At 42.6% G+C, this 13,892-nt stretch overlaps 1 protein-coding gene across 1 annotated transcript; it reads left to right on the forward strand.

Moving 5' to 3' along the window:
* Positions 1-8,966: 8,966 nt before the first annotated feature.
* Positions 8,967-9,617, forward strand: LOC147340803 (histone H2B 1-like). Its single transcript, XM_086386585.1, has one exon. It carries the CDS (start codon positions 8,991-8,993, stop codon positions 9,489-9,491), a length of 501 nt encoding a protein of 166 aa, XP_086242711.1. The 5' UTR covers positions 8,967-8,990; the 3' UTR covers positions 9,492-9,617.
* The last annotated feature ends 4,275 nt before the right edge of the window (positions 9,618-13,892 follow it).

A 13,892-nucleotide genomic window follows, 5' to 3' on the forward strand; every position in this document is an offset into this window, starting at 1 on the left:
TCTATCGTCCCCTTCTCCTCCCGCCTTCATTCGTTCCCAGCATCAGGATCTTTTCTAATGAGTCAGTTCTTTGCATCAGGTGGCCAAAGTATTGGAGTTTCAGATTCAGAATCAGTCCTTCCAATGAATATTCAGGACTGATTTCCTTTAGGATGGATTGGTTGGATCTCCTTGCAGTCCAAGGGACTCTCAAGAGTCTTCTCCAACACCACAGTTCAAAAGTATCAATTCTTCAGTGCTCAGCTTTCTTTATAGTCCAACTCTCACATCCATACATGACTACTTGAAAAACCATACCCTTGACTAGATGGACCTTTGTTGGTAAAATAATGTCTTTGCTTTTTAATATGCTGGCTAGGTTGTTCATAACTTTTCTTCCAAGGAGAAAACATCTTTTAATTTCATGGCTGCAGTCACCATCTGCAGTGATTTTGGAGCCCCAAAAAATAAAGTCTGTCACTGTTCCCCCATCTATTTGCCATGAAGTGATGGGACCAGATGCCATGATCTTCGTTTTCTGAATGTTGAGTTTAGGCCAACTTTTTCACCCTCCTCTTTCACTTTCATCAAGAGGCTCTTTAGTTCTTCGCTTTCTGCCAGAAGGGTGATGTCATCTGCATATCTGAGGTTATTGATATTTCTCCCGGCAATCTTGATTTCAGCTTGTGCTTCATCCAGCCCAGCATATCTCATGATGTACTCTGCATAGAAGTTAAATAAGCAGGGTGACAATATACAGCCTTGACATACGACTTTCGAGATTTGGAACCAGTCTGTTGTTCCATGTCCAGTTCTAACTGTTGCCTCCTGACCTGTATACAGATTTCTCAACAAGCAGGTCAGTTGGTCTGGTATTCCAATCTCCTGAAGAATTTTCCACAGTTTTATGTGGTCCACACAGTCAAATGCTTTGGCATAGTCAATAAAGCAGAAGTAGATGTTTTTCTGAAATTCCTGCATTTTCGATGATCCAGCAGATGTTGGCAATTTGACCTCTGCCTTTTCTAAAACCAGCTTGAACATCTGGAAGTTCACCGTTCAAGTACTGTTAAAGCCTGACTTGGAGAATTTTGAGAGTTACTTTACTAGAGTGTGAGATGAGTGCAATTGTGCGGTAGTTTGAGCATTCTTTGGCATTGCCTTTCTTTGGGATTGGAATGAAAACTGATCTTTTCCAGTCCCGTAGTCACTGGTGAGTTTTCCAAATTTGCTGGCATATTGAGTGCAGTACTTTTACAGCATCATCTTTTAGGATTTGAAATAGCTCAACTGGAATTCCATCACCTCCACTAGCTTTGTTCATAGTGATGCTTCCTAAGGCCCACTTGACTTCACATTCCAGGATGTCTAGCTCTAGGTGAGTGATCACACCATCATGATTATCTGGGTCATGTTGATCTTTTTTATATAGTTCTCAGGATTCTTGCCACCTCTACTTAATATCTTCTGCTTCTGTTAGGTCCATACCATTTCTGTCCTTTATTGTGTGCATCTTTGCAGGAAATGTTCCCTTGGTATCTCTAATTTTCTTGAAGAGTCTTTCCCATTCTGCTGTTTTCCTCTATTTCTTTGCATTGATCGCTGAGGAAGGCTTTCTTATCTCTCCTTGCTATTCTTTGGAACTCTGCATTCAAATGGGTATATCTTTTTCTCCTTTACCTTTCACTTCTCTTCTTTTCACAGTTATTTGTAAAGCCTCCTCAGACGACCATTTTGCTTTTTTGCATTCGTGGTTAGAATCAAACCCCATTCCCACCAGAGACGCTCAGAGGGCTCAAACAAACCTTGTGTGCACCAGGACCCAGAGACCCCACAGAGACTGAGACAGAACTGTGTTTGAGCATCTCCTGTGGAGGTAGGGGTCAGCAGTGAACTGCCATAGGGACAGGGGCTCTGGGTCCAGCAGACTTGGGTATGGCTGGGTGCAGCAGACTTGGGTATAGCATAAACCATCTTGGAGGAGGTCACCATTAATCCCACCATAGAGCTGCCAGAACTTACACAGGACTAGGAAATAGACTCTTGGAGGACACAAACAGAATATCGTGTGCACCATGACCCAGGAAAAAGGAGCAGTGACCCCACAAGAGACCGACCCAGACTTGTCTGGGGGTATCCAGTAGTCTTCAGCAGAGGTGTGGGTTGGTGGTAGCCTGCTGCAGGGTTGAGGGCACTGGGTGTAGCAGTTCATGCATGGGATCTTTTGAAGGAGGTCACCATTATCTTCATTACCTCTACCATAGTTTCAGTTCAGTTCAGTTCAGTCACTCAGTCGTGTCCGACTCTTTGCGACCCCATGAATCGCAGCACGGCAGGCCTCCCTGTCCATCACCAACTCCCGGAGTTCACTCAGACTCACATCCATTGAGTTGGTGATGCCATCCAGCCATCTCATCCTCTGTCGTCCCCTTCTCCTCCTGCCCCCAATCCCTCCAAGCATCAGGGTCTTTTCCAGCGAGTCAACTCTTCGCATGAGGTGGCCAAAGTACTGGAGTTTCAGCTTCAGCATCAGTCCTTCCAGTGAACACCCAAGACTGGTCTCCTTTAGGATGGACTGGTTAGATCTCCTTGCAGTCCAAGGGACTCTCAAGAGTTTTCTCCAACACCACACTTCAAAAGCATCAATTCTTCGGTGCTCAGCTTTCTTCACAGTCCAACTCTCACATCCATACATGACCACTGGAAAAACCATAGCCTTGACTAGATGGACCTTTGTTTGACAAAGTAATGTCTCTGCTTTTTAATATGCTATCTAGGTTGGTCATAACTTTCCTTCCAAGGAGTAAGCATCTTTTAATTTCATGGCTGCAATCACCATCTGCAGTGATTTTGGAGCCCCCAAAAATAAAGTCTGACACTGTTTCCACTGTTTCCCCATCTATTTGCCATGAAGTGATGGGACCAGATGCCATGATCTTCATTTTCTGAATGTTGAGTTTCAAGCCAACCTTTTCAGTCTCCTCTTTCACTTTCATCAAGAGGCTCTTACTTCCTTTTCATTTTCTGCCATAAGGGTGGTGTCATCTGCATATCTGAGTTCATTGATATTTCTCCCAGCAGTCTTGATTCCAGCTTGTGCTTCACCTAGTCCAGCATTTTGCATGATGTACTCTGCATATAAGTTAAATAAGCAGGGTGACAATACACAGCCTTGATATACTCCTTTCCCGATTTGGAATCTGTCTGTTGTTCCACATCCATTTCTATCTGTTGCTTCTTCACCTGCATACAGATTTCTCAGGAGGCAGACAAGGGGGTCTGGTATTTCCATCTCTTGAAGAATTCTCCACTGTCTGCTGTGATCCACACAATCAAAGGCTTTGGCATACTCAATAAAGCAAAAGTAAATATTTTTTTGGATCTCTCTTACTTTTTCGATGATCCAACAGATGTTGGCAATTTGATTTCTGGTTCCTTGGCCTTTTCTAAATCCAGCTTGGTAATGCATTTCTGATTCATAGGAAGAAAAACTGATGTTTTGAAGCAGCAACTATTAGCAACATAGACATTAAGGCATTTTCTTTTTTTTTTTTTTCTTCGCCCCCCCACCCTGCCTAGACTCCACTACCGGAGCACATGGGGCAAGGTACAGCCCTCCCCAGGCATTTTCTGAAGTCACTCTTTTCAAAGTGTGATTTGAAAAGTTCACACTTTTGAAATTGAAAAGTTCACACTTGTTTCTCCTAGAAGTCACCTGTACCCGCACAGAGTTTCCACTTCTGAATTTTTTTCCAGCGGATATTCCAATTTCTAATTGCTGCAACAATAAGGCATGCACTGGATTTCATGGCTGATTTTAATGTAGGTTGCATAGTAAGATCTTTTTTCCCTTCAAATTCCTTCATTTTAATTTTCAACATTACAGAATAATAATAAGAAATTAACTTCTTGAGGGGGCTTATTGCCAAATTCTTTTTTAAATTTATTTACTTTAATTGGAGGCTAATTACAATATTGTAGTGTGTTTTGCCATACACTGACATGAATTAGCCATGGGTGTACATGTGTTCAGCTTCCTGAACGCCCCTCCCTCGTCCCTCCCTATCTCATCCCTCTGGGTCATGCCAGTGCACCAGCCCCGAGCACCCTGTCTCATGCATCGAACCTGGACTGGCAATCTGTTTCACATATGATAATATACATGTTTCAATGCTAGTCTCTCAAATCATCCCACCCTCGCCTTCTCCCACAGAGTCCAAAAGACTGTTCTATACATCTGTGTCTCTTTTGCTGTCTCTCATATAGGGTCATCGTTACCATCTTTCTAAATTCCATATATATGCGTTAGTATACTATATTGGTGTTTTTCTTTCTGACTTACTTCACTCTGTATAATAGGCTCCAGTTTCATCCACCTCATTAGAACTGATTCAAATGCATTCTTTTCAATGGCTGAGTAATTGTGTATATGTACCACAGCTTTCTTATCCATTCATCTGCCGATGGACATCTAGGTTGTTTCCATGTCCTGTCTATTGTAAACAGTGCTGTGATGAACATTGGGGTACACGTGTCTCTTTCAATTCTGGCTTCCTTGGTGTGTATGCCCAGCAGTGGGATTGCTGGGTCATATGACAGTTCTATTTCCAGTTTTTTAAGGAACCTCCACACTGTTCTCCATAGTGGCTGTAATAGTTTGCATTCCCACCAACAGTGTAAGAGGGTTCCCTTTTCTCCACAGCCTCTCCAGCATTTATTGCTTGTAGGCTTTTGGATAGCAGCCATTCTGACTGGGGTGAAATGAGGACCTCAATTCTTTTTCTTTATCTCATGAGGTTCTGCCAGTTTAAAGAAAGTCTTCTGTTTTTTCTGTCCTGTAGAGCCCTGTCCCTTTCCTGAAGGGCTCAGGAAAAATTTAATTTCATGGGTTATCAGGATTTTATCTGAATGTTTGGCTGAGAGTTGTGTACTTTACAGGCTCTTATATCCTACACAATAGGAAATAATTACAACTGTAGGTGTAAAGAATACTTTGTAATAATTGAGAATGACAGACTATCTTCTCCCTCACAGAGGGAAGAAGAAATAAAATACTAAAATGAAATTACTAAACATTCACAGAATTGTGAAAATGACTGTGGTGGGTCCACCTTGTTTCTCATAAGTGGTCACCAGTGTTCTCTTAATAAGATGAAAGAGGCAGGAGATATGCCCACAATTAGTTCAAAATGCATATCTCCTATGGTTGATTTTGTGCCTCTAAAAGTAATGTATCTGTGCCATAAACACTCATACTCATATGTGATCATATTTGGAGATAGAGTATTTACCAAGTAATCAAGTTAAAATATGTTCATTAGAGTAGGTCTTAATCCAAATGAGTTATAGCCATATAAAAAGGGAAAGGGCCTCTTGATGAAAGTGAAAGAGGAGAGTGAAAAAGTTGGCTTAAAGCTCATCATTCAGAAAACTAAGATCACGGCATCCAGTCCCATCACTTCATGGCAAATAGATGGGGAAACAGTGGAAACTGGCTGACTTTACTTTTCTGGGCTCCAAAATCACTGCAGATGGTGACTGCAGCAATGAAATTAAAGGACGCTTGCTCCTTGGAAGGAAAGTTATGACCAACCTAGATAGCATATTAAAAAGCAGAGACATTACTTTGTCAACAAAGGTCCGTCTAGTCAAGGCTATGGTTTTTCCAGTGGTCATGTATGGATGTGAGAGTTGGAGTATAAAGAAAGCTGAGCACGAAAGAACTGATGCTTTTGAACTGTGGTGTTGAAGAATACTCTTGAGAGTCCCTTGGACTGCAAGGAGATCCAACCAGTCCATCCTAAAGATCAGACCTGGGTGTTCATTGGAGGGACTGATGTTGAAGCTGAAACTCTAATACTTTGGCCACCTGATGCAGAGAGCTGACTCATTGGAAAAGACCCTGATGTTGGAAAAGATTAAGGGCGGGAGGAGAAGGGGCTGACAGAGGATGAGATGGTTGGATGGCATCACTGACACAATGGACATGGGTTTGGGTGGACTCCGGTAGTTGGTGATGGACAGGGAGGCCTGGCGTGCTGTGGTTCATGGGGTCACAAAGAGTCAGACATGACTGAGCAACTGAAATGAACTGAACTGAACTGGAAAAGCGAAAATCAGACATAGATATATACATATAGGAAAGAAAATGTGGGGAGGTATAGGGAGATATCAGCTATTTACAAGCCAAGGAAAGAGGCCAGGAATGGAGGCCCCTTATGCATTCACACCTTGTGTAAGATCCAACTCAGATGAAACCTTGATTTGGACTTAGAGCCTCCAAAAGTATGAGACAATAAATGAATGTGTTTAACTGACCCAATCACTAGCATTTTGTACAGGAACTCTAGAATACTTGAAAGTGTTGAAAGTATTAGTCACTCAGTCGTGTCTGACTCTTTGTGACTCCATGGACTGTAGCCTGCCTCCCTCTTCTGCCCATGGAATTTTCCAAGCAAGAACACTGAAGTGGGATTCCATGGCCTACTTCAGGGGATCTTCCGACCCAGGGATTGAACCTGAGTCTCCTGCATTGCAAGTGGATTCTTTACTATTTGGCCATTTTCTAACACTTATATAATATTTAAATGATCTTAATTAGTTTTATAAAATGAACAATAATATAGATAAATAATCATACTTCTTACACTACTGTAACCAGACCCGAACACCCCAGGAAGACCATTATTGGTTTAGTCAGGATAACCTCGCTGTAGGGTGGCTCAGTGACTGTGGCTACCAGTTTGAGTCCCTCCTTGGCTGACATGGAGTCAACATGAACTTTTTAGCTTCTTTGATGAATGCCCTCGCCATCCCTAGGATGTTAAGCTGAAAACCATGAAGGTTTTCCACTTCAAAAACAAGAGAATAAGGGCTGGAAAAGAATTACATTAGATCATCTGAATGAGTTAGGGTAGAAACTTCTGATTCTAGGCAGTGTGAAATGAGTTTTTTTCCTGAATTTTTTGTTGCACTTAACTTCTATGTTGTGTTGGGGTCCTCTTTATAAGTGAATCCATAAACAATGGTAATGTTGAAAAGATTTCTGAATGGGGTATGCCTATCCTATCAACACCATCATCCGTGAGTTGAGACTTGCAGTTGTTAACTCAGCCGTGAAGCCATTTCCCTTATTTTGCCTTTACAATGAACCACAACATTGCAAGGTGATTACTCATAGGCTGTCTTATTTCCTTAATCATCAACTGAAGTGAATAATTACTAGTGTTACTCCCCCTTCCAGTCTTCAACATCAAACTGCTTTTCCCTTCTCCATCCTCAATTTCCTGTATATCAGAGACCTTTGAGGTCCCAGTTATCTCTTTAAAACCCATTGTTTTGTATTTTTAATGTTTTTTTATAACTGATGTGTTCACTTAATTTCTGAATTTACAAATGTGAAAGAAACACAGCTCATTAAAATATCTAATGGATTCTGTTTCTTAAAATGACTTCCTACATAATATATGTATTATATTTAGGTCTTTAGACCATTTTGAGTTTATTTTTGTATATGCTGTTAGAGAATGTTCTCATTTTACTTTATTGCATGTAGCTATCCAGTTATGCCAGCATCACTTATTGAAGAGATTGTCTTCTCTCCACTGTATATTCTTGTCTTTTTTATTATAGATTAATTGACCATAAGCACATAGGTTTGTTTCTGGGCTCTCTCTTCTGTTCCACATGTCTGTTTTTGTGCCAATACTATACTGATTGGATTAATGTAGTTTTCTGATATAGTTCAAAGTCAGGGAACCTTATTCCTCCAGTTCTGATCTTCTTCCTTAAGATGGTTTTGGTGATTCAGGGTCTTTCATTTTCCATACAAAATTTAAAATTGTCTGTTCTAGTTTTGTGAAAAATGCCCTGGTATTTTCATAGCAATTACATTGAGTATGTGGATTGCCTTGGATAGCATGTTTATTTTAACAATATGAATTCTTCCAATCCATAAACAAGGTAAACCTTTCCCTCTGTTTGTATTATCTTCACATTCTTTGATCAGGGTCTTATTTTTTCTAAGTACAGGTCTTTCACCACCTTAGGTACATTTATTTCTAGGTGTTTTATTTCTCTCTTTTTTTATTCGTTTTCTCTCATCCTAGTGACTTTTCAGCAATAAGAGTGATCATTTTTTGAGAAATAACCACTATAAATCATTAATCAATTCCAGTATGTGTGGTATTTGGGGGACCTAAATAATGTTTAAGAAAACAACTTATAATTTGCAAAATGTTAAATATTTTTAGTGTGCATGTGTAAGGATTCCTATGTCTGTGTTCTGTATTTGGAGACTGGGATTTTGTCATTCTCTTCATACTGATCATTGGTTTTGATAAATTTTGTAGATAATAGCTGTTTATTTAATTCCTATGATTTTCAGGAGCACTCTGCTGAGGAAGCCAGGACATTCTGCTCATGCCACTGAAGGTCAATCAGGAGAAGATACTGTGTTGGAGTAAAATGTCCACCAGGTGACCTGAGTCACTCTGATGCCTGAAAGAGCTGGAGTTATGGAGGTCTGTCATACTCTCTCAGGAAGTTCTAACTGATTATTTCATTTTTCAACTTAGGTGACTTTCACTGAGTTTAGCTGAAAGTGAAAGTGAAGTCGCTCAGTCGTGTCCGACTCTTTGCGACCCCATGGACACCAGGCTCCTCCGTCCATGGGATTTTCTAGGCAAGAGTGCTGAAGTGGGTTGCCATTTCCTTCGCCATGGAATCTTCCCGACCCAGGGATCGAACCAGGTCTCCTGCATTGTAGACAGACACTTTACCGTCAGAGCCACCAGGTGAGTTCGGCTGACTGGGGTTAAACGTGGGGGAGGGGGGCGGCAGGAGTTGGGAGGTGGGCCGTCCAGTGTCACGTGACATGGGCTGCCATAGTAACAGGCCTACCTGCCTTGCATCCAATCAGATATGGACAGTGTCTGTGACATCAGGGAAAGCAGGGCCTATAAATTCGGCCAACGGCCTTCAACGCCCTCACTGTTCTTCTGGGCTGAGCTATGGGGAATGGTGGCTCTACCATGTCCAAACCATCCTCTGACAGCTATGAGGAAGACGTGATCACCAAAGAAAATGGCACCTCCGAAATTGAGCCCTCTGAAACGGATATGGCAAAAGCGGAGACCTTCAAACCAGAGCCGTATGATGCGGAACCAAAAAAGGCAAAGCAGAAGACAGCTAAGGGCCGCCGTCGCCGTCACCGGCACTGCCATCACGACAATTTCTCAAGTTTTGCTACCTATTTCCCTAGGGTGCTGAGGCAAGTACATACAGGCCTGAGTCTTTCCCACGACTCCGTGAACATCCTGGATTTGTTTGTGAAAGGTGTGTTTGAGCGGATTGCCGAAGAGGCCGGGCGCCTGGCCCGCAACAACAAGCGCCGAACCATCATGCACGAAGACATCGAGACAGCTGTGCGTCTTCTGTTGCCTGGGGTGCTCAGCAAGTATTCCATAACCCAGGCCACCAAGTCGCTCATCAGATACCACACCTGCAGATGAACTGCCTCAGGACTGTCTGACCATCACAAACCAGACTTAAGGGTTCTCCCTTTAGGCCCTACATTTAATCTTTAAAACATTTCTACCCCAAAGAAAACATTAAAAACCTCATTAACTTTGCTTCAATATGTGTCGGTTGTGTCACTTGTTCGATGGAAAATCGTGTACTTTTTCTTAACGTATTGCAACTCGTCACTTTACTAAATGGTTATTTCTATTCGTGGTTTCTCAATGATTTTAGGGATCTTTATGGTCAAAATTCTTTCCCTAAAAGTTTCATTGGCCTTTTCCATTTTCATTCTCCCATCTATATTTAGGTATAATCCAGAGATTTTTATATGGGGTATAGCAACCAATAAAAAACAGTGTGGTCTTCCCGGGTGGCTCAGCAGAAAAGAATCCGCCTGCAATGCAGGAGTCACAGGAGAGGCAGGTTCCATCCCTGGGTCATAAAGATCCCCGGGAGGAGGGCATGGCAACCCTCTCCAGTATTCTTTCCTGGAGAATCCCATGGAGAGAGGAGCCTAGTGGGCTACAGTCCATAGGGTCTGCAAAGAGTCGAGCCCACCAGGCTCCTATCTCCTTGAAATTTTCCAAGCAAGAATAGTGAACTGGGTTGTCATTTCCTACTCCAGGGGATCTTTCTGACCAAGGGATAGAAGCTGTGTCTCTTTCATCTCCTGCATTGGCAGTCAGATTCTTTACCACTGCACCAGCAGTAGCAGATATAAAAATCACATTTACCCATTCTATTCCTTCAATCCCAATTCACTTCCATGTGTAAAATAGGACTCAAACACAGTGTAAAATAAGAAAATTTTAAATTTCTGGAATCCAGCACCATATCTTCTGGAAATTACCTTATCCAGATTTCTCTGATCCTATTTTTTGTTTGCAACGTAGAACATTTTGCTTTTAAAAAAAAAACAAAAAAACAGAAATCCTGACTGAATTGCAAACTTGCAGGGATGATGGAATAGTCCAGTGACAGTGAACGTAGCCACAGTCTCCACAGTAGCAGCCAATGAGGGACTGGTAGCCCATGAGCCAAAGCAATTGGCCAAACATATGTGAGGAGGGCTGAACAAATAACAACCTTCCTGTGACAATCATCCTAGAGATGGAGCAGGAAAGTGGGGTGATAGTTTCCCTGATGTTTTTCCATTCAAGCACCTGCTGTTAACCATGGCGATTTAAGTACAGGCATCCATTTCTTGGGGCTTCCCAGGTGGTGCTAGTGGTAAAGAACCTGCCTTCTTACGTGGGAAACATAAGAGCCATGGATTCAACCCCTGGATTGGGAAGATGCCCTGGAGAAAGGCATGGCACCCCACTCCAGTATTCTTGCTGTAAAGTCCCATGGACAGAGGAGCCTAGCGGGTTACAATCCATGGGGTCTCAAAGAGTCAGACACAACTGAAGCGGCTTAGCACGCAGACATCCATTTCTTGGGTCTTCCCAGGTGGTACCGGTAGTAAAGAACCTGCCTGCAATGCAGGAGACACAGGAGACCCAGGTTCTGTCCCTAGATGGAGAAGGTTCCCTGGAGGAGGGCATGGAAACCCACTCCAGTATTCTTTCCTGGATAATTCCCAGGGACAGAGGAGCCTGGTGGGCAGCAGTTCATAGGGTCACAAAGAGCGGGACACAACTGAAGAGACTTAGCGCACATGCATGCATCCATTTCTTGTTGTGGGACATGTCTCTAGCTCCTTGCATCAAAATAAGGTGGAGGAGGATGTTCAGCATTAAAAGAAATAAGATGACTCCTTCTTCTACCTCACGTATTTGACTGCTATTGCTTATGATAGTATTTACTGAATGTAATGTCCATTATGTTTTCTTCTTGGTGCATTAACATTTTTATTTCTATAAGTGTATTGCTGAATTTCAAACTAGTTGGTGATTTTCCTATTCATTTTATTTTTGTTTATTTTGAGATATTTTTTATTTTTTTATTAATTTTTTATTGAAGGATTATTGCTTTACAGAATTTCGCTGTTTTCTGTCAAACCTCAACATGAATCAGCCTAGGGTATACATATATCCCCTTTCTTTTGTAACTCCCTCCCCATCCCACCCCTCTAGGTTGATACAGAGCCCCTGTTTGAGTTTCCTGAGCCATACAGCAAATTCCCATTGGCTATCTATTTTACATATGATAATGTAAATTTCCATGTTACTCTTTCCATGCATCTCTCCCTCTCCTCCCCTTTCCCCCTGTCCATAATTCTATTCTCCTATTTCTTTTTTAAAAGATTGATTTCAAGCTTACTACATCCTTGGAGAAAGAGAAAGCACTCTGCGATTTCAGTCCTTTTTAATTTACAATGGTTTTCATTAGAACTTACTATTTCATTATATTTTAAACTATTCATTTTGAACTTTAAGCAACAGGGATATGCTGTACAGCACAGAGAAATATACCAATTATCTATTAATAAATGTAAACAGAGTATAATATGTAAAACAACTGAATCACTATGTTGTAAACCTGAACAAATATAATATTGCAACTCATGAATATATCCATAAAAAATTTTAAAGTTAAAAAGAATTTATCAGTACCACTGTTATTGGATGTAGAAATCTGTGAAGGATGTGACTCTCAGCAAAACAATGAGAGAAAAGCTAAGAGGATCTACAAAATTCCAACCTCTTGACCCCAGCTGTAGTGTTTTCTCTAGGTCAGTCATGACAGAGTTCGTGAGTTCTGAATTATTTTCCTAGCAATTTCATTTCCCAGTTTATTCTCATTCTCCCAATATGTACTATGGAGTTCTTCAGAAGCAGTTTATGTGTGATATGCAACAGATAGAGTGAAGAAACTGATATACCCATCCACTACCTCTCTTACACTTTCCCCATGTATCCCAGTTTATTTACATATTTTCCACATATCCTAGTTAATCAAACATTTAAATATATAAATGGGGACTGAAATATAGTACAGAACTGGCAAAACAAAAATTTCACACACATTTCAATTTTCTAATTTCCTGGTTTTTGAAACTGTTTTAAAAATTCATACAGGAGAACAAGATGGCAGAGGAATAGGTGGACATGGAGTACATCTCTCTCCACGGATACATCAGGAATACACCTTCAGACATAGAAGTGCATGCAGAACACCAGCTGAGAGAGGACAGGAGTACCTGACCAGCAGAAAAGAATATATAGACCCACACAAAACTCAGTAGGATGAAGGAACTAGGTGGGAAAACAGGAGTGTTAGTAGGACTGGACCTGCCCTCGGTAGGTGGGGGAACTGAAGCAAGGGTCGGATCCCCACATCAGGGCAATTGTCTGAGTCAGAGGAGAAACATTCAAGGTTGAGAGTGAAACAGCTGACCTGTGGCAGCCTAAATGGAATGAGAATCAGACAGTCTTTACAACCATACTTACCCAAGACAGGGATGCAGATCCCCTGGAAGGTGCAGCAGCTGGTAGCTGGAGTTTAGGAATTGTGGAGCAATCCCAAAGCGAGGGCTGCTGTTGACTGTGGAGAGACTAATCAAGGGGATGTGAGGGAGGAGACTGTGGTGGGAAATGCCTGTGGAGGAAAGCCAGGCAGCCATGGAAGCTAGGCAATACTGCTGAGTCACGTTTGGGGGTGGAGACATCACCATAGCCTCTCTCTCCCCGCAGTGCCAGCATTGGCGGCTGAACAATAGAGAGGCTGGCCCAGCAAGCACCTGACGCACTGAACTACAGAGTAGGACCCCACCCAGGGTGCCCCTTTAAGTGCCTGATGTGCCAATCTACAGAGTAGAACCCCAGCCAGGGGGGCCTCTATATGTGCCTGATGTGCCAAACAACAGAGAAGGTCCCCAGGCTAGGAAGCCCTCTAAGTGCCTGAAAGGGTGGAGCTACGGAGAAAGACTGGCCAAATAGGCCTTCTGATCGCCAGCTACAAGAGGCTTGAAAAAAGACTCTGATGGGGCCATAACTCCTGTGGTGGAGGCAGTCTGTGTCCCTGCACACTTGGTGCTGCCAGGGTCCCCGCAGGCCAAGCAGCTGTTGCAGCTTCACCCTCAACTCTCACTGGGGCAAAGCTGCCACAGGCAAAAAAAGTCTTGCGCCTCTGCATATGGGGTCACTTCGGTAGTGTCCTACTCTTTGTGACCCTGGAGACTGGCCTGCCAGGCTTCTCTGTCAGGGAGCAGGGTTCTCCAGGCAAGAATACAGGAGCGTGTTGGCCAATACTGGTTTCCATGGCTGTGCGGTGCTGGAGCAGCCCTGAGGAGATACCCCACGTCCAAGGTCAGAGAAGCCCAGCAAGATGGTGATGCTAAAGCGACCTTGAGGAGATACCCCACGTCTAAGGGCAGAGAAGCCCCAGCAAGATGTTAGGAGGGGCGAATTCACGTTTAGAGTCACACCCCATCTCCACAAGAGACA

The sequence above is a fragment of the Bos grunniens genome, chromosome X (assembly GCF_055505025.1).
Source record: "Bos grunniens cultivar Pamir isolate PY7600 chromosome X, Bosgru_T2T1.0, whole genome shotgun sequence".
Lineage (NCBI taxonomy): Eukaryota > Metazoa > Chordata > Mammalia > Artiodactyla > Bovidae > Bos > Bos grunniens.

Bases quoted from the DNA above. Each gene is read 5' to 3' on its own strand.
- LOC147340803 (XM_086386585.1), top strand. From the start codon at position 8,991: ATGGGGAATGGTGGCTCTACCATGTCCAAACCATCCTCTGACAGCTAT.